The 24655-nt window shown below is 32.2% G+C and overlaps 1 protein-coding gene across 1 annotated transcript; it reads left to right on the forward strand.

Moving 5' to 3' along the window:
* The first annotated feature begins 261 nt into the window (after nucleotides 1-261).
* On the forward strand, nucleotides 262-22721 carry LOC113849495 (ER lumen protein-retaining receptor-like). Its single transcript, XM_027479442.1, has 6 exons — nucleotides 262-490; nucleotides 7497-7696; nucleotides 21734-21874; nucleotides 21966-22046; nucleotides 22419-22546; nucleotides 22635-22721. Exons 1-6 carry the CDS (start codon nucleotides 262-264, stop codon nucleotides 22672-22674), a joined length of 819 nt encoding a protein of 272 aa, XP_027335243.1. The 3' UTR covers nucleotides 22675-22721.
* Nucleotides 22722-24655: the final 1934 nt, after the last annotated feature.

The raw sequence follows: 24655 nt of genomic DNA on the forward strand, positions 1-24655 counted from the left end.
AGAAGCATTGGGATCATCCTCATTTGCCATTTTGGACTTTTCCATAACTGCCTAAGTGCCATTAATGGTCCCAATTCAATGCCACATAACATCACACCATCCACTGCATGCTCTTTTGGTGTCTCCTCAAAACGCCTCTTTTTCTCAATCTTGTCAATTCTCTAACACTACTCTCATCATCTAAACAATTTGGGTGTCACTGTGAACACAAATACAAACCCAAAACAAACAGAGCATACCCATATATTGTGAAGATCCCCAATGGGAACAAAGAGAGGTAATTCCCCAATGAATGTTTTGTTTGAAAGGCTGAGGAAGCAGTCTATAAAAGTGAAGATCCTTTTGGGGGCATTGCTTGCTGTTTGTGTTTTGGTGGCTTTAAATTTCATCATCAAAGATCACTACTATTTCTTCATAGCCTCTGCAGCAACCCATGCTGCTGGAATAATTGCCCTCATATACAAGCTCTTTGCCCAGAAGACCTGCTCTGGTACATTTCTCTTTTCCTCTCATTCATCTGTAGTTATATATTTTCATATGTTTAATTTCTATTGTTCATTGTTAGCAAGAAATCATATATACTTTTATTTCTCATATCTTCAGTCATGTAAAAAATGTGGGTTTTTTAATTTAAATTAGAAAAGGGCCTGGCTAGATGATTTTTAGTTTTTTTTTCCTAATTTTTGGGTACTTGTTTGTTTATATTTGTGAATGTTTGTAATGGGGGATCTGTATAGTGAGTGATCTATGGAGAATAGTTGGTATTTGATTTGATTGTGCATACAGAACTTTCTCAGTTTTGATTACTCGTTCAAGGAAATTAATTTTTCATACGAATATGTTATAATTATATTTTTTTTATCAAATACTTAAACTTTCATGGTAAACATAGGTCCCTCTCTAATTTTTTTTTCCTATGGAAAAGTTAATAACCATAAAGAAAAAAATAAAACTTTGAAAGATATATGCATAACATTTATTTCATCTCTTTATAAAGGGATGAAATTAACTGTTATCATTCTTAAAATAAAAAGTTATCCTAGCTCCACCTACCTTAATTAGAGTCCCTGATTCAAATGAAATAGGTAGCATCAAATTTTAAATTTTTAGTTGGAAACTTGGAAAGGGATTGCTGCAGTATTCATAGTTGACCAGTTTAGCGGCTCTAGTTGATTAAAATGGAAGCCAATAGTTTTTGGTTCTCAATTTATTAGATTTTGTTGATTTTATATTCTTGTGTCAATTAGTTAATTTTAAGTCATTATCTGCTTTAGCACTCTGTTTTGACCCAGTTAAACCTCTGTCACTTGTTCACTAGCTTTATATTCTATCTAGTTTTATCAGCATTAGCACAGTAATTTTTTAGAAAATTGACGATTTCTTTTTTGAAAACTCTCTTGAGAGTGAGTGAAAAATAAGATAACATAATTATTATTCAAGAATTACTATAAAAACTTTAAAATCGAAAAAAAAATCATAACTAAAATCAATCTGAAAATAACAATGTAAAAATTTTATAATAAATAGATTTTTCTTATAACTACTTTGCAGCTCTCCTACCCATACTTTTTACAGTGTATGAATATCTTACAACACTTTAACATAAGATTATAAAAAAAAGTTAAATACAAAATTAAAGTATTTTTAACTAGTACAACTTAAAATAAATAATTTAAAGTTAATATATATCATTGGTTTCTCTCTTTGATAATGTTAGACTTATTTTAAAATATTTTGTTTTAATTACTTCTAATAATCTTCGTTTTGATTGAAATAAAACATCTTTTAATTTTATTGTCTAATTTAAACGAACTATTATACTCTATCATAACGAGTATTTAACACACATTTTGTCAATGTTAGTCAATGCATCAATATCAATTAATACCTATATGTTATTATTATACACCTTACGTCAATCTTAATCAATGTTCATATGTTATCACAACACATTTTACATCAATAAACTAATGTTCTTCGTGTTATTACTACAAATTTTATATTAATATTAACTAATGTTCATATGCAATTGAAAATCTTCGAACAATTACTAATCATTTTTCTAGCAACCAGTAATGTTTACACAAGAAAATCTCTCTCTCCTACAACGAGAGACATTATCCACATCTAACTTAACCTTGTGTAATCATAATTGTGTTAACACTCCTGAACTTGAATTTGCTACAAAACAAAATAGATTCTTTCATCACACTTATTTATATCAAATTTTTTCTGACACTTTTGAAAATTTGATATTGCAATTATATGTCATGAATCACACTTCTCTTCCAATTTAGAAGATAAAAAAATATGGCAACCACAAAACATGTTAAAAATGCAACATTTCACTAAACCAAAGGCTATATACAACTACCAGAAAACATGACAAAAAATAAAATAAAAAATCACAATACAAGAATTAACAAAAAAAAAATTTTAAACTAAAAAAAAAAAATCACGTTATGTTTTAAAGTCAACCTAAAAATAACATTATGTGAAATTTCTTACAAATATTTTAAAAAAAAAGTATAACTATTTTATAATTCTAATATATTTAAATTTTTTAGAGTAAATATTTGAACATTTTGTAACACTTCAGAATAAGAGTATAAGAAAAAAGTTTGATACAAACTAAAAGTGTTACTCTTTTTAATAATCTTCGACAATGTAGAACTTATTTTATTTCAATGAAGTCTAGCAGTAATAAAGTAATTTTCTTAGTCCCAAAATTGTTGGTTGCTTATCTAATTCTTATCGCATGTTATTTCTACGAATGATCAAAGTCAACCAGTTATAACTTTAAAGATGTTAGCGCTAAAAAAGAAAACATAAATACATTGACAATAGATAAATTCTTAAATAGAATATAGCAGTTTTTTATCCATGACCTAACCTACCTAACTTGGTATGAGAATTTTGAATTAGACCGGAAATTTAAAGTTAGTCTAGATAAATTTTTAAGTTAGTATTCATAAAAAAAATTAAAAATTAAAAATAACTTATAAACTTCTCACCTAATTTTTCTCTAAATACTTAAATTTAATAGACAAATTTGGCCATTTGTATTTAGAAAAGCTTAATAATAATTCAACAATTGAAATTTTTAATTTACTCATAAAAAATTAAGTTAGAACCAAAAACATGTCAAAACTGAAGAAATATCTTTCACAGAGAGAATTTAAATTCCTTAGCTCGATAGTCGTAGCGTGATTTCTCGTTTTCTCATTTATGAAATGTTATCTAATATTTAAGCTAAGTTATGAAGATGGCAAAACAACTTCTACTTGATGATTCGATTCATAAATTGCTTATTTTAATGGGAAAGATTGAGTTATAGAATTCATCGTTTCGCTTAATTTATCGTACAAAATGAAGGGAATCAGGATGGAGTGAGTTGAACCTATTAGATTCATATTTTTTTTTCAAATTTTTTATAACTAAATGTATAATCTCTTGAAAAGGTTCAATTAAAAAGCATAGTCATAATTAAATGTAAATAAAAATATTATTTTCGGGTTATGATATTAAGCTCTTTCTTACTCAAAGACAAAACTATATATTGAAGATTTTTAAAAGGAATAAAATCAAGTTTTAATAAGAGGACAATTTATGATACTTATATTGAGTATTGGGTACAAATATGATACGAGCACGTTATCAATTTTAAATTATACATATTTCAGTGTTAGATTGAGTTTAACCAAATTACCCAACTCTATTTCACTCTTCTAATTTAATTGACCTAATATTTTAAGGCCCAACCAAAAAAATTATAATTTATATTTAATTTTTTAAGAACTATTATATTAATCTTAAATTATTAACTAGCCTTTTAATTTAGGCCGAGCTAATCCCAATTGTAGTTTGATGCCGACCTCAAACTAGACACCACATTTAAGTTTTCAAATATGTATACCGAACACAATTAACTTTGAAGGCATCCTTCAGACTCTAATTACCACTTTATGTGGCACTAACTTATCAAACCTTATTATCTATGACGTATTGTAGTGGCCACCACTTACTCTTTCACATACCTATATCATATTTCCTTCTTTCCCCCATTTCTAGAATCCTTGCCATCATGAAGTTGGAACTATTGGCCTTCCTATTACTACCCAGTAGAAAACAAATTTCCTTTTTTTCCAAAAAAAAAAAAAGCAAACCTCTTTTTGTTTTAGAGGTTTTGTTCTTGAGCACCATGATAAGAAAGAGAGGAAAAGGATATTTGATTTTTTTTTTAATATATTGTTACTTTGTAAATGCTACAAAAATTACATATCTTATTCTTACTTCTAAACTAATATTTCTTTATCAATTTTTTGTATTTTTTAATAAATTTTACTAATGATTAAGAGTGCATTAAAATAGGTGTATCATTCCTCTTTATTTGATGTATTACTATAGTTGTTTTTCTAGGACAAAGAAATTCAAAGTTGTTAGAACACAGATGTAGGTAAAGAGGAAAGGATATTATGCTAGTTAGGAAAAAAATTAGAAAAGGAAAAAAAAATCCCTGTTTTCAATTTTATTTTATTTTATTTGGAAATTAAATTCATTTAATTGACACATATTAATTTGTACATAAAAACATGTTGCAGTGGTAGAATTGAGGCTAATACAAGTGGTTGAATTGGCAGCCTGTGACTACGAGAAATTATAGTTACATACTATTTAACATATTTGTTTAAATATATTATTTTACTGCTGGTTAAAATTTATTAAAAATTATAAAAATTATGTATTTTTTCTAAATTAATAATTTTTCTCATCCTTTTCTAGTTTTAATATATGTTTACAAAAAATAAAAAGCGTGTAAAAATTATATTTCCTAACACTCTTCCTAAAGTTATATTGACAAAGTAGTTTATAGTGAAGATATATTGAGGCTCTCTTAGATAGTAATAGTGGTGAATTTATTTGTATTATGCTGAACTCAAATGTCTAATGCCATAACTTCACTCAGAAGATATTAAGATGTCTCGCATTAAATATAATACTCCTAGCAGTTTGCATGGTTTAGACCGAGTCATTAAAATGCATTTTTATTAACATGTACATAAATTGAGCAATGTTAAGCTATCTTATAAGTATATTTTTTTTGTTTACTAGTTATGCACTATCATTGAGTCATTAAAATGCATTTTTATTAAGTTAAGAATAGATTACAACACAGGCCACGGTTTTTTGTTTTCTTTTTCATGATTCTTATCACGTGTGTGGTGTGGGAGAAGGTAAGATAAAATGAAGAGACATATTTGTGATAAGAGTTAATGAAATATTCAAGTGTGTAGCTAAATCTTATGTGCAGTGTACATGCCCAAAAGGTGTGAGGACACCTCATGGGATACCAAAAATGAAAGGCTTAGACTAGAGTTAACTAGAAGTGAAAGTGAAGATATATATGGAATTAAAGTTGAACAAAAGACAATTTACCAATATGTAGGATATGAAATTTAGTTATCTTGTTCATCTGGTCATTCTTTGGTGAGCCCAAAAGGGTTATAGGCCCAATGAAGTCTAGAGAATAATTGTTGGAAAGCTGGTACGTGATGTCAATGAAGTAAATGGATGGTGTACTTACAAAGGCATTCTAACACTCAAGTTAGTATTTGTAATGACTAATAGTAGGAATAGATTACGTACCCCATCAAGTAGCATGCAGCTAGTTATTCAATACTTGGATGCGAGTGACGCACAATCGACATGACCAAGGAAAATTTTGGGTTTCATGTGATAATAAGCATGAATTATGGCTGGGATCCCGGTTGTAAACGTTAAGGAATGCTCAATGTATATATGCACAAATTGCTTATTGGGCAACAAAGCAAATGTTAATCCTAATTTGGAAGAAGGATTATAAGCAGAGTACAAATATAGGTATGAGAGGTTTGACCTAACTGAACTGCCTTAGATCACAATCAATCCACAATTTGCATGGTTTAAGCATCAAGCTTCTATACAAAGTGATATTGAGGATCTAACTCATAAGATTCAAGTTTAATGTATAAAATGAAGAGAAATGCTGACAATGTAGTCGCTAACATACTCTTTTTAACGCATTTTTAACTATTAGTTAAAATTTATTAAAAACTAAATAACATGAAACAAAAACATTAATTTAGAAGAGAAAAAAGAATAAATCTCACATAATTTTTTTTAACTTTTAATAAATATTAATTAATAATTAAGAGTGTATTAAAGACAGTATCTTAGATAATATGTTGTTAGCATTCTTCTTAAATGAAAGATTGTTTTAACTAGGCATATTATTTAATGACAAGGTGCCTATTAAAGATGATGAAAATCATTCTGCATGTGTATAAGACCTGCGATCCTCTATGGTATTAAATGAACAAAAATGGTAGAAACTTCTAATGTGTAAGGCAGTTTGTTCATGTGAGGGGAATACTATAGGCCCTACAAAGATAAGTATATCAAACGGAAGATCTATGATCTGATCAAAAGAGAGAAATATGAAAGAAACTTTAGGGAAAACCTTTAAACCAGAGCTTGTTCTAGATGAATTTTCGTACTCTTTAAAAAGACTCTTCTCAATATTTGATTTTGGATGAAGTACTTACAAAGATAAAATTTTGTTGTAGCATACCCCTCAAGATAAAATTCGTAATTTTAAATTTATATTTGAACATTTAACATTATATGGTAAAAAAAATGGAGCGACAGGCTAGGTTTCTCCTATCATCTTTGATAATGTAACTTTTTTTTTTCGTAAGTGGAGTTTAAGAGCTGCTTCAAGATTCGAAAATAAGATAAAGTAGAGCTCAAAGAGACTTTACTCAACTCGAGCAAAGGAACTTAAGCATGCATATTTTGATCGGCTGTAATTGTATAATTTCATGCTATAAATAGGATGCTTACTGCGAAAAACGAAATTAATTAAGCAATTAACTGATTTGGATATTATTTATCTAACAAAACTTATAATTTTGTAAAACCCAAAAAGAGTAGAATATGGATGCAGAGTGTTAGAAATTTTTTATTTTCCTTCTCTTTTTTTTTATCTTTAAGCATGTTGGTATGATTGCTGAACTTGTTTCCCTCAAATAACCACCCTTTCTAATAGAGCAGATTTTGACTTTATGATATCTTGTTATTCAACCACTTAATTTTTATTTCTTAATAGAAAACTGGGCACTTTTATCGAACATTAACATAAAAATTATTAGTATCATTATTTTTCCACCCCGGTATTACTTGGAGGGCTTAAAAAGTAATGCAATGTGAATCAAAGTGAAAAGCATAGGATGTTAAGAACAATACAGACCCAGTCTGTTCAAGGAAATATAATAAATAGTAATAGTTTGTTTTTCAGCTTTCGCACTCGATGAAGAGTCTAAATGAAATCATTAGATTTTGAACATGCTATTATCTTGGTAATACTGACATCATCATGGACATTGATGTCTTGTAACTTTGTAAATACATATTTTGATTTAAGAGTCTAAATGACGAGTTTATAATTCCATTTTTAGGTTTATCACTCAAGACCCAAGAGCTCACTGCTTTATTCATAGCTGCAAGATTTAGTTGTAGCACCTTTATGGTGGCTAACATCCACACTGTGCTAGATTTGATATCACTCTTGTCAACTTTATTGGTTATATGGATGATAAGATTCAAGTTAAAGTCATCTTATATCAAAGAGCTTGACAACCTGCGACTTTCCTTTGTGGTAAGTACTATTCATTATACACTCTGTTCTGTAATTTTGTAGCATAAGTTGAAGCTTAATTTCGCTTGTATGCATGCATGCATTCAATAAATATGGTGTGTCCAATTTGAACATGTTGCCTTTGCTTGGAACACTCAAATTTGTATTTATGTGGCTTGAAAATGTTGGGTTGATCACTCGAGATGACGAGATGGATCAAGATACCATTTAAAACATTCTAGCAAAAAAACTTTGGAACAAAACCTGTGCCGAGATGAGTAACCTTGTGCAAAACTAGTTAGCATATGATATGCATGAAATAAAACACACATCAACATAAACACGTATTTAAACAGTAAAAAAATGACAAGCTTGCACCGTGTGTTTTATAGTGGTTCACTCCTCAGTGTGGAGTTCAAATCCGTACCCAGAAAAAGTAATTTTTAGCTGTAACTAATTACGGCAAGATTCATCCTTTTCTTCTTCACAAGTTATTTATGCACTTAACAGGTAGCTCAAACAAGCGTCTTATAATCTCTCAAGCTTACATACCAGTCTTAAGTGAGATTCATACTAGATTATAAGCTGAGTGTTACACACTCTTTATTATTAATTAAAATTTATTAAAATTATAAAATTATGAGTGAAATGCATTAAAGTTAGAGTAGGATTCACTTAATTTTTTATTCTCAATAAAATTTATTTAATAAAAAAAATATTGTTGAAAAGTGTCATTGAATGTTGCATGTTTTTTAGGAAGCTTTTAAGATTTGTTTCAATTTGAATAAGTTAAATTGTTTTATTTAGAATCTATCATTAGCATATAGTAGATTAGCTATTTTTTTTTTCAACTGTGTTATTAGTAGTGGTTGTTAGAATAATTGGGGTATGACTTCCTAGTCAATTATTTTTTAATGTATTTAAAATTAAATTGCATAAAATTAAAAATGTTTCTTTCTAACCAATTCTCTTTGTTATTCTCTTTCCTTTAAACACTTTAAGCTCTATTTCTTCACTATTTTTCTTCTCTATTATGCTACTGCCTTTACCTTTTTGAAAATCAACAATTAGTATCAGAGCTATCGTATTGATGAACATGTATATGTTTTAAGTTGTCATAAATTTTTAAACAAGTTTTTCCCAAGTTGTTCTCTCAATCTTTGATGGGAAAAACTATAAACTTTAGAAAATAAGAATGAAATATTGCTTGGAGGCATTTGATATTTGAAAAGTTGTGGAAGAGGATTATGATGATGTCCCTTTACTATCAGACAATCCTACCATGGCTTAGTTCAAGAATCATAAGGAGAATAAAACTCAAAAAGTAAAGGAAAAATCATGTCTTTTTGTTGGTGTCTTCACAACCATCTTCACCAGGATTATAACTCTCAAATAAGTAAAAACAATTTGAGATCATTTAAAGGCAGAATATGTTAGAGATGAAAGAATACAAACCATGTAAGTGCTTAATTTAACGGGAGAATTGAAGTTACAAATGATGAAAAAATATGAGACAATCAAAGAATACACAGGAAGATTGTTGGGTATTGCCAGTAAGGTAAGGTTGTTGAACAATAACTTTGCTGATTCTAGAATTATTGAAAAATTATGGTAATGGTGCCTAAGAGGTATAAAGCATCCATAACCTCATTAGAGAACACAAAGAATTTGTCAAAGATCACTTTGGCATAGGTGCTCATGCTTTGTAGGCACAAGAGCAATGAAGGTTGATAAGAGAAGATTGTGTTATTAAAGGTGCATTTCCAACCAAGCATCATGATGCTAGACCTCCTAAAAAGAAAAATTTTAAGAACCAACCAACAAGTAACAAGAATACAACATACAACCAAAACAAAGGCAAAGATAAAAGAAAAATTATCCACTCGTCAACATTGCGAAAAAATGGTTCATCCATTTTTCAAATGTCGAAAGAGACTAGATACAAAGTGTAATCAGATCAGACAAGAAGTTGTAATTTGCAAAGTAAATATTCAACAAGTTGTAGCTAATGCAAAAAAAAAAAATGCACAAGGGAATGAAGACTAACTCTTCGTTGCTACTTATTTCTCTAGCAGTAGTTCAAGTGAATCTTGGTTGATAAATAGTGGCTGCACTAACCACATGACCTATGCATAGAATTGTTTAAGTGTTTGGACAACATCGAAGTCAAATGAGTCAAAATCGAGAATGATGAACAAATTCTAGTAAAAGGCAAGGGATTGAAGCTATAACAAGCTACATATATACAAGAACCTCTATGATATTTTATTTGTAGCTAAAATTAATCAAAACTTGCTTAGTGTTGGACTGCTACATGAGAAAGGGTTCAAAGTTATCTTTGAAGATAAAAGTTGCATCTAATAGGCCTTGAAGTGTTCAAGGTCAAAATGAGGAGCAAGATTTTTTCATTTGATCCAACAAAGGAGCATATTGCATTTTCAGTTATAGCAAGCTCAGTTGATCTTTGGCACAAAAGGCTAGGTCATTTCTATCATTTTAGATGAATTATATGCTGAAAAATCAACTAGTTCATGGAGTTTCTAACTTGATAGAAAATCTAACTGAATGTGAAACTTGTAAATTTAGGAAGCAAATATAGAAATCATTTCTTAAAAGTAGCTGGAGGGCAAGTCAAGAATTGCCGCTTGTTCACACTGATGTTGATGGACCACAAAGAACTCCATCACTAAATGGAAGTCTTTATTATATTAATTTTATTGATGACTTAATGAAAATCATTTACTTTCTTAAATACAAATAAGAAATAGTTGCAGTGTTCTAGAAATTCAAAGCATATATTGAAAATCAAAGTAATTCTTGTATTCAAATTTTGACTCAAACAATGGAAAAAAGTATATAGCTTGTCTATTTCAACAATTTTGTGATGGAGTTGAGATCAAGCATCAATTGACAGCTTCTTACACTCATCAACGTACACTCATCAACAAAATGGAATGAGTGAAAGGAGAAATAAACCAATCATAGAGATAGTTAGGTGTATGCTCCATCCAAATGAATGACCAAAGAAGTTCTTGGCTGAAGCTGTAAATACAAGTGTGTTTATTCAAAACAGAATTTCTACAGGAGCTATATAAAATTAAACTCTTTTTTAAGTCTAATTTGGTTTTAAAGCTTCTTATGAATTTTAAAATTATTTGATTGTTTGTGCTATTTACAAGTACCTTAAGTTAAGCGTGATGAGTTTGACAAAAAAGTTGCACATGAAGTATTGCCTACAACACAATCTCTAAAACTTATCAGATTTTTCAACCTTATATTAGAAAAATTCTTATAAACAAAGATGTGCACTTCATGGATGATGAAAAATGATGGTGAAGTGACTCAAAAAAGAATCGGAAGGTTTTTTATACAAGAATGAAAAGTTTTATAAACTTTTCTAATTACATATTTTTAAGTTCCTCCAATTTAAGAGATTTTTTATTAATCTTTTTTATTCTTTTTTGTAGGAACCAAAACACCTGTTGTACAAACAGCAAGATCACACACTCACATACACTCTTCGTTTGATGATAGAAAGAGAGAACAGAGAGTGAGAGAGAACGAGAAATAGGAAATTTTATATGCGAACGTAAAAAATAACAACAATAATTTTTATACATTTACTCAACTAACTAACTTCTAGAACTAAATTGGCTACAACACTCTCCCTCAATTCAGTTCTTCTAAGTTCCTTACAAGTTTGCTACAAATTTGCTTACACCTTGCAATTTGCACCAGTTTAGTCATAACATCTACAACTTGTTCTTCCCCTCTACAATACTCAACTGTCACTTGCTTTTTGAGTACGTGATCCCTTATGTAATGGAATCTTGGTTCAATGTGCTTGCTTCTACCATAAAATGTTGGATGCTTTGCCAAGTTTATTGCTGACTTGTTGTCAATCAACAATTCGACTGCCACTGCCTCTCTAAGCTTCAACTCCTCAAGCAAGTTCTTCATCCACACAGCTTGGCATGCACCAAAGAAGGCTGCCACATACTTAGCCTCACAAGTGGATAATGTCACCACATCCTGCTTCTTTAAGCTCCATGAAACTGGTGCATTGCAATACAAAAACACATAACCAGCTGTACTTTTCTTTTCTTCTGGATCTGTCTTCCAATCAGAATCAGTATATCCTATCAAATCTGATTCTTCAAGAGTTGCTTCACTAGGGAATAGAACACCATTGCCAATGGTTCCCTTCACATATCTTAACACCCTCTTAGCCGCATTCATGTGAGATATCCTAGGCTTTTGCATGAACTTGCTAATTAGACTCATAACAAAGCAAATATCTGGTTTGCTGTTACAAAGATACCTCAGAGAGCCAATTAGCTGTCTGAATTCAGTTGCATCTGCTAGTTCTTCCTCAGGGTCATTGCTCAGTGAGGTTGGATTGCATTCTAACATCCCAAACCTCTTCAATATATTATGTGCATATCGCTTTTGATGCATAAACACGCCTTTTTCAACCTGATTGAATTCAAGGCCAAGGAAATGAGACAATTTCACTAGGTCTGTCATTTCAAATTCAGCCATCATGAATTGTTTGAAGGCTTCAATCTCCTCTTCTTTGCTACCAGTAACCAATAGGTCATCAACATAAAGGCAAACCAATAGCAAGTTAGAGTGAAAAGTGGACCTTACATACATTCCATGCTCTAACTTGCACTTACTGAATTTTTGCTTCAAAAGAACTCCATCAATTCTTTGATTCCAAGCCCTTAGGGATCGCTTCGATCTTCTGCTACTGCTTTTCAATCTCAAATCCTGGAGGCTGTTCTATGTAGACCTTTTCCTCCAAATAGCCATTCAAGAAAGCTGACTTTACATCAAGTTGGTGCATCACCACCCTTTGTAACTTGCAGCAGCTACTACTAGCCTCACAGTCTCAAGTCTTGTTATTGGAACAAAAACTTCTATGTAATCAACTTCCTCTTTCTGAAGAAAACTCCTTGCTACCAGCCTAGCTTTTTACTTGGCAATCTGTCCATTAGGCTTGTGCTTGACCTTAAAGACCCATTTTACACTAATAGTCTTCTTTCCTGGAGGCAATGACACTAGTTCTTATGTTCTATTTCTTTCAACTGACTGCAGTTCCTCCTTTATAGCTTCAATCCACCTTGCTTCTGTGATGGCTTGACTGAATGACACAGACTCCATATCAACAAATAAGGCTATGTGCACCACCTTACTGGGCAGAAGATCACCTTCTTCTGTGATCTGGTCATCTGAATGGACTTCATATCCTTGTAATCTAGATAACAGCTGCCTTCTTATCTGTGGTCTATTAGCAAAAATCACTGTAGCATCCTAATCAATGTGACCAGTTCCTTCTTGCTCAACAAGATCATCATCTGGTACATGATAAGGTTCATAATCTTCAGTGCTAATCCATCTTATGGAATAATTCCTACTTGTAGTTTCATCCCAGTTCCAGCTTCTGCTTTCATCAAACACAACATCACTACTTATTACAACTTTATTTTCACTGCAGTCATAAAGTTTGTAACCTCCAGTGCTATGATAGCCAATCATGACCATTGCCTCTCCCTTGCTGTCAAGCTTCTTTCTTAACTGATATGGGACATGTTTGAAGCATAAGCAACCAAACACTCTTAGGTGCTTTACACTTGGCTTGCTTCCATTCCAGACTTCTTTAGGTGTAATTTCCTTTAACCTTTTGGTTGGATATCTATTGAGAAGATATGCTACAATGGATATTGCTTCCCCCCAAAACTTCTTTGGCATCTTAAAGTTTCTCAGCATACTCCTAGTCATGTTTACAATAGTTCTGTTGAGTCTCTCTGCAACACCATTGAGTTAAGGTGTATATGGAGGTGTAATCTCTTGTATAATACTTTCACTTTCACAAAAATTCTCAAATTGATATGAAGTGATTTCTCCTCCACCATCTATTTTGATTCTGAGAATATTTCTGCCACTTTGCTTCTCAACCAGCAGCTTGAACTTCTTGAAAGTTGAGAACACTTCACTTTTCTTGGTTAGTAAGCAAATCCATACTTTCCTACTAAAATCATCTATAAATGATACAAAATAGCAGCTGCCACCAAGCAAAACTTCCTCAAAAGGACCACATACATAAGAGTGAATCAGATTTAAAACTATAGTTGATTTAGTCTTTACCTCAGTGTTGTAGGACTCTCTAGGTTGTTTGGACTCACAACAGTTGTCACACACCTTGTTGAGCTGCTATATCTTAGTTATACCTGTAACCATTTGACTATTACTTAGCAAACCAAAACTTCTGATGTTGAGATGTCCAAACCTCCTGTGCCAAAGCCAACTCTCTGAGTCATCCACTACTGAGAGACACTTCTGCTAATTCTGCACTTGGATCTTAGTTCTGAGTGTTTTATTGCTTGAAATTGATGATTTGATAATCAACTTGCCCCTCCTGTCATACACCTTCAAATATCTATTTTCAAGATTCATTGTATAATCCTTTTCAAGCAATTGCCCTAAACTCAACAAATTATTCCTCATGCTGGGCACATAGAGGACCTCAGAGATAGATGAACTTTTGTCATCCTTTCTCCATATCATGACTCTTCCAAGGCCTTTAGCTTTGACAACCGTGTTATCTATGAACCTAATGCTTCTTTTGACAGACTCATCCAGGTCAACAAGCCAATCTTTCCTCCCTGTCATGTTATTGGAACATCCAATATCTAAATACCATTCATTACTACCTGCTTTGTCTGAATTATTTGTCACCATAAGCAACACCTGCTCCTCATCAAAATCATCTTCTTGAGCCAACTGAGCCTCATCTTATCTAGCTTTCTTTGATTTTCTGACCTTGCACTGTGTTCTCTTAGTTGTTGAGAGGGTTACCCAAAAGCAATTTATAAGGCATACCCAATAAAACTTACAAGTAAACCAGATATTAGAATTCTTGCAGTAATAACATTGTATAGGTTTCTTACTAGACCTCCCTTTCACCCCATCATTCTGAGAACTGCTTTTCTTGTTCACAGAGTTATTCTCACTGTAACAGGAATTATCAACACTGGTTGCTTTTTGAACTTGGCATTTTTCTGCTTCTCTTTTCCTTTTTTCCTTTTTAAACCATTGTCAAATTTCTTGCCACCTTGTGCAAACAAAGCCTACTCTGTAGATCTTTTAGTACTCCTCTCATTTATTTTGTGCTCGTGTGCCTCTAATGAGCATTGAAGCTCATCCAACTTCATTTCTGTGAAATTCTTGGACTCCTCTACGGCAGTAACAACATAATCAAACTTTGGACTCAAAGTTCTTATAACTTTATCAACCACATCTTAATCTTTCAGACTTGCACCATAAGCTACCATCTGATTTGACAAATTATGCACACGACTCAGATACTCAACTACCTTCTCCTTCTCATTCATTTGTAGTAACTCAAATTGCACTTCAGAGCTTGCAACTTCACCCTCTTCAATTTATCAGAATCAAAGTAAGCCTTCTCAAGAATCTCCTACACCTATTTAGCTGTTGCAGTGGAAGCAATCTTTGCAAAATTAGTAGCATCGACACATTGGTGGATGAGAAACAAGGCTTTGCAGTCCCTTTTCTTGGCCAATTTCAATGTAGCCTTCTGGGAATCACCTGCATCTTTCTCCAGTTCTTGAAAACCATTCGTGACATACTCGAGGACATCTTGCATTCCAAAGATGACCTTCATTTGGATGCACCAAGAATCATAGTTCTTGCCATCAAGAATTGGCATGTGTGCTAGAAACTCGTTTCTATTCATATCTGCAACAAAAATAGTGACCAAATGTGAAGAAGAACACAACGATCTTCCAACGAACTCTCCCTGAAACTGAAGGACCAAAAGCTCTCGATACCACTGTAAGAACCAAAACACCTGTTGTATAAACAGCAAGATCATACACTCACATACACTCTTCGTTTGATAATAGAAGGAGAGAACAGAGAGTGAGAGAGAACAAGAAATAAGAAATTTTATATGCGCACGTGAAAAATAACAATAATGATTTTTATACACTTACTCAACTAACTAACTTCTAGAACTGAATTGGCTACAACACTTTTTTCTCTCCTCTCTTGCCCTTAAACTATTCTTCTCTCTCCCTTCAAATTCTCAAACAAAACTCAAGGGAATCTAAAAAAAAAAAAAATTGAACTTGGAGGGCTCTTGTACTTTTTCCGTTGTTGAAGGCTACAACAATTAGAAATCCCCGGGAGAAGAAAAGAAGGAAACATTAGGCCAATTGTGAAATAGCACAAGAATACTTCCTTGAAAATATTTTTGTGTTTTTTAATCTGAATATTGAAAAATATCTAGCTTTCCCCATGTCCTTCGCTGAGTAGATAAAACATTCTAAAACTATTTGAGACATTTTGGAAGCACTTAGAATGCAGAGATGCACATTTAAGACATTATTATCTTCTCAAAATGCTGGTAAAACCGAACATGAGTAGACATGTACTGTGAAATATTTAGTCATCATATTTTGTTTATATTTCTTGCTATCTTTTCAAATAAGCCAAAAGGACAATGATCGATTCATTAACATTCTATGTGTTAGTCTCACATCATGTATAGCAAAAGTCAAACAAATTGCTGTATGTTTTGTCAAAAATTTCTGCATGCTTTTTAGTGGCATTTATTGTCGGGCAAAGAAAGGCTGAAGCTTTGTCTATAAATAACAAGCTTCCTTCGTTCATTTTGTACATCCAATACCATCGAGTGTAATCCCACTAGAAGCAATACCTAGTATATAGAGAGAAAAATACAGAGAGATAAAATAGTATTCTCCTGTGAGGTGTTCCTAGTGAGTAAGTTTTTTCTTAGTTTTTCAAGAGAGAGTGTCATTGTTCTCTCCTTGTAAATTAGAGAGAAAGTGTAATATTTCTTTCACTTAGTAAAATTATTTCTCTGGTCTTGCCCGTGATTTTTTCCTTATCTGTTGAGGGTTTTCCAAGTAAAATTACTGTGTTCTGTTCCTCTTTTTTCATTTCTATTTTAGCTGTGTGATATTACTCAGTTACTCTGGTACCTAACAGTGGTATCAGAGCCAATGGTTCGGTAGGATATTCTTAGTATGCTTTGTGGTTGCAGCTTAGTTTGATCTTCCACATCAAAAAAGATTAATTCCTTGTTGTTGGAGAATCATCCTTGATTATTGATGCTGCAGTACTATTCATAGTTACTATTCACGATGTGGTTGTATACTTTTACAGTGATTGTTAACGTATACTGAAATTATTCTGGTGCACGGTAAAAATATATAATACTGTTCACGTATACTGTACTATTTACGGTGAAATTGTGTAAACTGGTTTAGTTAAAAATGGCAGCGAAATTTGAGATTGAGAAATTCAGTGGGAGTAGCTTCTCCCTGTGAAAATTGAAGATAAAGACAATTTTGAGAAAGGAAAATTGTTTGGCAGCAATTAAAGGTAGACCCACCAACATTACCGATGAAAAGTGAAAAAGTGAAAAAAAAATAGATAACAACGTTGTTTCTATCTTGCACTTAGCAATGGCAGATTCAGTTTTGTCAAGCATTGCAGAAAAGGATACTGCAAAGGAGATCTAGGATACTCTCATCAAACTATATGAGGTGAAATCACTTCACAATAGAATATTTTTGAAGAGAAGGTTGTATACTCTTTGGATGAGTGAGTCTACATCAGTAATGGACCACATCAACAATCTGAATATGTTGTTTGCTCAACTTACAGCGTCAGATTTCACAATACCAGAAAATGAACATGCCGAACTTCTGCTTCAGAGCTTACCAGATTCTTATGATCAACTCATCATCAATATAACAAATAATAATATTGTTGGTTGCTCGAACTTTGATGATGTCGCTGGAGCCATTCTTGAAGAAAAATCCAGACGCAAAAATAAAGAAGATAGTAAAGAAAGTTCAAAGCAAGTGGAAGCCTTGACGATGACAAGAGGAAGATCAACAGAGCGTGGCCCCGGTGGGAGACAGAATCATAGTAGATCAAAGTCTCGAAGACGGAAGAACTTTAAATGCTACAATTGTAACATGAAGGGGCACCTGAAGAAAGATTGTTGGTACAACAAGAAAAATCCAGAGAAGTCTCCTGGAGCAAGTACATCTCAAGGGTGTGTTGCTAGTACCTCTGATGATGGAGAAATTCTATACAGCGAAGCTGCAATTGGTTTCAAAGGCAAAAGACAGCTCACTGACGCATGGATAATGGATTCTGGAGCAACATGGCACATGACTTCACAACGAGATTGGTTTTGCACTTATGAACCTATCTCAGAAGGATCTGTGTTCATGGGAAATGATCCTGCTTTGGAAATTGCTGGGGTTGGAACTATCAAATTAAAAATGTATTATGGTACTGTTCGCACAATTCAGGGAGTACGCCATGTGAAGGGATTGAAGAAAAATCTATTATCTATAGGGCAATTAGATAACCTCGGTTGTAAGACCCATATTGAAGGTGGGATCTTGAAAGTGGTGAAAGGTGCTCTAGTAGTGATGAAAGCAGAGAAGATTGCTGCTAATCTATACATGCTTCTAGGAGATACATTGCAGGCGACAGATGCATTAGTTGCTTCAACTAGTCAAGAAGAAATTACGATGATGTGGCATCGTAAATTGGGCCATATGTCAGACCGCAATCTTCTTCACGAGCTCAAATCGGTAAATTTACCTTTTTGTGAGCATTGTGTGACTAGTAAGCAGCATAGATTGAAATTTAATAAGTCTACTAGTAGAAGCAAACATATATTAGACTTGATTCATTCTGATGTCTGGGAGTCACCAGAAATGTCTCTGGGAGGAGCAAAATATTTTGTATCTTTTATTGATGATCATTTCAGAAGATTATGGATGTACCCAATCAAGAAGAAGTCTGATGTATTTCCAGTATTCAAGAAGTTCAAAGCACAAGTGGAGCTTGAAACTGGTAAGAAAATCAATTGCTTGAGGACAGACAATGTAGAAGAATATATAAGTGGTGAATTTATTGCATTTTGTAAGCAAGAGGGTATTCAGAGGCAATTCACAGTGCCACATACACCTCAGCAGAATGGTGTAGCAGAGCGGATGAATAGAACTCTCCTGGAGAAGACAAGAGCTATGTTGGAGACTGCGGGTCTAGCCAAGTCTTTCTGGGCAGAAGCAGTCAAAACTGCTTGTTACTTGATAAATAGGTCACCATCAACTGCTATTGGTCTTAAGACGCCAATGGAGGTGTGGAAAGGAAAGCCAGCAGATTACTCTTCTCTACATGTATTTGGTTGTCCTGTGTATATTATGTACAACACCCAGGAAAGAACAAAGCTAGATCTAAAATCCAGGAAATGTATATTCTTGGGTTATGTTGATGGTGTTAAGGGGTATCGCCTGTGGGATCCCACTGCCCGCAAGGTTATTGTCAGCAGAGATGTGAACTGCAAGGTGAGCAGAAAAATGATAGCACTTCTAAAAAAGCTACTACTGTTCAGATAGATAGAAAGTCTGGAGAAGATGATTCTTGTGAAGCAGAACCAGATCACGAAGAACAAGAACCAGATAATGGTGATGATGGAGAAGTTCGAAAATCATCACGTCAGACAAGAAAATCATCTTGGCACTCAGACTATGTGATGGCAAGCCATGATGCATATTGTCTTCTAACAGAAGAAGGAGAACCATCAACATTTCAAGAGGCTATGAGCAGTTCAGATGCTTCTCTGTGGATGGCAGCAATGCAGGAAGAAATGGAAGCCTTACATAGAAACAAGACATGGAAACTTGTAACACTTCCAGAAGGTCGAAAAGTCATTGGAAACAAATGAGTTTACAAGATCAAACGAGATGGCAATGATCAAGTGGAGCGGTATCGTGCTAGATTGGTGGTCAAAGGATATGCTCAGAAAAAAGGCATTGATTTCAATGAGATTTTCTCTGCAGTGGTTAGACTTACCACTATCAGAGTAGTCCTAGCTATGTGTGCTACATTTGATTTACATCTTGAATAATTAGATGTAAAGACTGCTTTTCTTCATGGAGAACTTGAAGAAGAAATATATATGCTCCAACCAGAAGGCTTTAAAGAACAAGGAAAAGAAAACTTGGTTTGCAGGTTAACCAAATCTCTATACGGTCTAAAGTAAGTGCCAAGATGTTGGTACAAGAGATTTGATTCCTTCATTATGAGCCTCAAATACAACAGATTGTGTTCAGACCATTGTACATACTACAAGATGTTTGATGATGATACTTTTATCATTTTACTGTTGTATGTGGATGACATGTTGGTTGTAGGCCCCAACAAAGATCAAATCCAGAAATTGAAGGCACAATTGGCTAGGGAGTTTGATATGAAGGACTTGGGACTAGCAAACAAGATTTTAGGGATGCAAATTCACCAAAACAGAAAAGATAGGAAAGTTTGGCTCTCTCAGAAGAATTACTTATTGAAAGTTTTGCGGCGCTTCAACATGCAAGACTATAAGCCAATTTCTACCTCTCTTCCTATTAATTATAAATTATCCTCAAGTATGGGTCCTAGCAATGAAGCAGAGAGGATGGAAATGTCTCGAGTACCGTATGCATCAGCGGTGGGAAGCCTTATGTATGTCATGATTTGTACTAGACTAGACATTGCACAAGCAGTGGGAGCAGTCAGTAGGTTCATGGCATATCCTGGTAAAGAGCATTGGAATGTTGTAAAAGAGATCCTGAGATATGTTAAAGGAACCTCCGGTGCTGTATTATGTTTTGGAGGATCAAAGTTTATTGTCAGAGGATATGTTGATTCTGATTTTGCAGGTGATCTTGATAAAAGAAAATCTACTATAAGCTATGTGTTTACACTTGCAAGAGGAGCAGTAAGCTGGTTATCTAAATTACAATCTGTTGTAGCTTTATCTACTACAGAAGCAGAATACATGGCAGCGACTCAGGCATGCAAGGAAGCAATCTGGATACAAAGATTATTGGAAGAACTCGAGCATAAGCAACCAAAGATTATAGTGTATTGTGACAGTCAGAGTGTCTTGCACATTGCAAGAAATCCAGCCTTTCATTCCAGGACAAAACACATAGGAGTGCAATATCATTTTGTTCGAGAAGTAGTGGAGGAAGGAAGTATGGATCTACAGAAGATTCATACAAAAGATAACCTAGCAGATGTTATGACAAAGTCAATCAATACTGACAAGTTTAAATGGTGCAGGTCCTCCTATGGCCTATCAGAAACGTAATTGCAGCAGGAAATGGCAAGAAGAGAAAAAAAAAATTTGAAAAGATCACAAAAGTGACTTTAAGTGGGAGATGATTTTGGATTCAACATAAAATTGTAATGTGTGAAGATATGATTAGCTTAATCATAATCTTCAAGTGGGAAAATTGTTAAATATTTAGTCATCATATTTTGTTTATATTTCTTGCTATCTTTGCAAATAAGCCAAAAGGACAATGATCAATTCATTAACATTCTATGTGTTAGTCTCACATCATGTATAGCAAAAGTCAAACAAATTGCTGTATGTTTTGTCAAAAATTTCTGCATGCTTTTCAGTGGCATTTATTGTCGGGCAAAGAAAGGCTGAAGCTTTGTCTATAAATAACAAGCTTCCTTCGTTCATTTTGTACATCCAATACCATCGAGTGTAATCCCACTAGAAGCAATACTTAGTATATAGAGAGAAAAATACAGAGAGATAAAATAGTATTCTCCTGTGAGGTGTTCCTAGTGAGTAAGTTTTTTCTTAGTTTTTCAAGAGAGAGTGTCATTGTTCTCTCCTTGTAAATTAGAGAGAAAGTGTATTATTTCTTTCACTTAGTAAAATTATTTCTCTGGTCTATCCCATGGTTTTTTCCTTATTTGTTGAGGGTTTTCCACGCAAAATTACTATGTTCAATTCCTCTTTTTTTATCTCTATTTTAGCTGTATGATATTACTCAGTTACTCTAGTACCTAACACTATGTTGATTTTGTCTTAATGTTCTCGGTCTCGTGGTGCCATATTAATGCTTTTCATTTGACCATGGATGTGCATAGACCAAAATAAATATAGCAATAATATCTTTTAATTGTGTGCAGGTGGTTCCTTCGGCAATCCTTGCGATACTAATACACCCTTTTACAACTCATTGGCGTTTTATTCGAGTCATTTGGGCTTTCAGTTTGTATTTGGAAGCTGTTTCTGTTCTCCCTCAACTTCGTTTTATGCGGAACGCAAAGGTTAGTCCTCAAGAATTTGTTCTAGTATTATTTTCATTTTTACTTTTATAAACCTTCTGAGTATGTTGTAATAATTCTGGCATGTTTCTAGATGATTGAAACATTTACAGGATATTATGTATTCGCTCTTGGTATTTCAAGATTCTTGGCATTGGCTCACTGGGTTATTCAGGTTAGATCAAATTTTATTTGGTTCAGTTTTCTAGATTATTTTATATAAGTTTTAGAAGCACCCATTGCCCAAACAAAATTGTCATTGGCTTGCATTTTCAGTAAAATATAACATTCATCGTTCAAGAAAGATTTCATAAAGTTTTATTTAATGTTGATAAAAGGTTAGTAAGGTAAGTGAAAGTTATTATTTCAGTCCTTCCCTGTATAAATCTCATGAAGCATTGAATTAATTTTGGAAGCACTAGAAATTAAATACCCAACTCGGCAATGGCATTTTTAGATTTATGAGATTGAAATATAATGAACTTATTATAAGGCGTGAGTTATTAGGATACGAACACATTGAACAATGTTTGTTAATATTTTGTAGATTTATGAGACAAAAGGGTCATTTCTATTTTTGGCTGGGAGTGGCTACTTCTGGTTCTTGGCAGCTTTTCTGGCAGAGATGGTTCAATCGTTGATCTTGGCCGACTTCTGTTATTATTACATGAAGAGGTATGCCATTTTGTTTATTACAATGTGATAAAATGTTATCGAATATGTATCATTGCTAATATTTTCTTTGCTTTATTTGTTTTTTCAGCTTCATGAAAGGACAACTTATGAGGAAAATGCCTGTTTAAGGATCTTCATTCAATAGTTTGAATAAGAGTTAAGCACTTAGTAAGGCTAGCTATCGATCTTGCTGTAGCCTCTCCCTTTTTCTTTTATTTAATCTACACTGTTCATAGAACGGGTTTTAAACATGTAATTCATCTACATTACAAACACATTTAAAAATGGAATATTGGCAGTGACTTGTAGCATTTTCTTAAATCTTTTATCCTTTAACTTTTATGTGTTTATTTAACCTTCAAATTTATTCGGGTGAATTCTTTGTTAGCCATTTTGATCCAGTTCAAATATTATATAACTGGTTTAAATTTCGAATGATTCAGGCAAGTATATATGACTTACCCAGATTAATTTTATATTATATCAATACGTATAATTTTAATTATATAAGAATTAATTTAATATTTAATAAAATTATTTTTTTAATTTTAATTACAATTTTTAAATATATAAAAATTTGTATATAAAAATATATTTATCATATTTTTTAATGTAATTATATTTAATATTATTTAATATAATAAAATTTTATTATTATATATTTCTATATTTAAATTACAATTATTTATATTTTATAACTAAATTATTATTATTAAAATTTATAATATGTAAAGTCACGTATAAATTAATTTTAATTATTATATTTATTTTTTATATAATTTATTTTTTAAAAATTAAAATTTTTATTTAAATTATAATTATTTTAAAACTAAATTAAATAATAAAAAATATAAATATATTTGTACAAATTTGTACAATACACAAATATATTTATGATTATATAAATAAAAAATATTTAATATAAATAAAGTATTAATAAGTTATTTAATAAATTAATAATTGATTTTTTTTATTGTAAATAAGAAAAACCGTTTAAAGGAGGACTTTGTTCCCCCCAGAAGGAGGAATGACAGCTAGAGACGCTGAGGCGCAGTGGCACAGGCACAGATCTGCCACCTTGCAACTCATATTTTGCTTCACAAAGCCCAGACACACACCACGTACCCTTCATGCATCCTCCCCTCTTACTCTTTCAATCGCATCACATTACTACCAAACACATCATAAATAATAACAATAAATACTCTAATACGTTACATCGCTTTATTAATTCACCAATGTTAATAAATTTGAGATCTACCGTTTAATTGTTTCCCTTTTAATTCTTTTTAAAATCCATTATTGAAATTTAATAAATTTTTATATTATAATAAAAATTAATTAACATCCATAAAAAAACTAAATACATTAATTACAACTGTTTAGTTTATTTTTAGAAATAAAAATATGTAAATAATATTTTTTTAGCATTTAATATTAGCAATTTATTAATTTTATATTTTTAAAATAAAAATTTATCATTTACTGTGCACAGTTATACACAATATAAAATTTTAATACGAATTTTTTACTTAATAATTAAATAATATTTCATTCATTGTATAAATATTATTAAATTAAAAATAATAAACATTTAAAATATATTCTATGATTATTTAATAAATTTTATAAATTTAAAAAGAATAAATATTTTCATTATTAGTAATAAATATTATATCATAATAAGATAAAATTTTTGAAAAAAAAATTCAAAACTAAAATTAAGATTAAATTAAAGAAATAAATGTTAAATGCGTTAAAGTATAATTTTTTAATATCTTCAAACTGGACAAATTCATTGACGTAAACCTTTAACTGACATTAAATTTGAATATCAAAAATTAAAAATTGAATTGCTTGAACTCGTGACGAACAAAGGCGTAGACAGTTACAGAATTGTTAACATATAGACAGTACGTGAAAACTTCTCTCCCAAAACGATGACGTGTCCCTTTCGGCAACGAGTCCCACCGCAAGTACAAACCAATCAGATACTCCAACGTTCGTTTCGTCACCATCGCTTTTAAAACCTAACCTTCCCGCATCCACGTTTTACCCCTTCCGAAACCCTAGAATGTAGGCCCCACTCAACCCACTTGCCACATGTCC

This window comes from Abrus precatorius, unplaced genomic scaffold (assembly GCF_003935025.1).
Source record: "Abrus precatorius isolate BTA unplaced genomic scaffold, Abrus_2018 Scaffold9, whole genome shotgun sequence".
In the NCBI taxonomy this organism is placed as follows: domain Eukaryota; kingdom Viridiplantae; phylum Streptophyta; class Magnoliopsida; order Fabales; family Fabaceae; genus Abrus; species Abrus precatorius.

Coding starts and splice junctions, on each gene's coding strand:
- LOC113849495 (XM_027479442.1), top strand. CDS start 262: ATGGGAACAAAGAGAGGTAATTCCCCAATGAATGTTTTGTTTGAAAGG. Junction 21,875..21,965: donor GTTTTATGCGGAACGCAAAG/GTTAGTCCTCAA, acceptor GCATGTTTCTAG/ATGATTGAAACATTTACAGG. Junction 22,547..22,634: donor TGTTATTATTACATGAAGAG/GTATGCCATTTT, acceptor TTGTTTTTTCAG/CTTCATGAAAGGACAACTTA.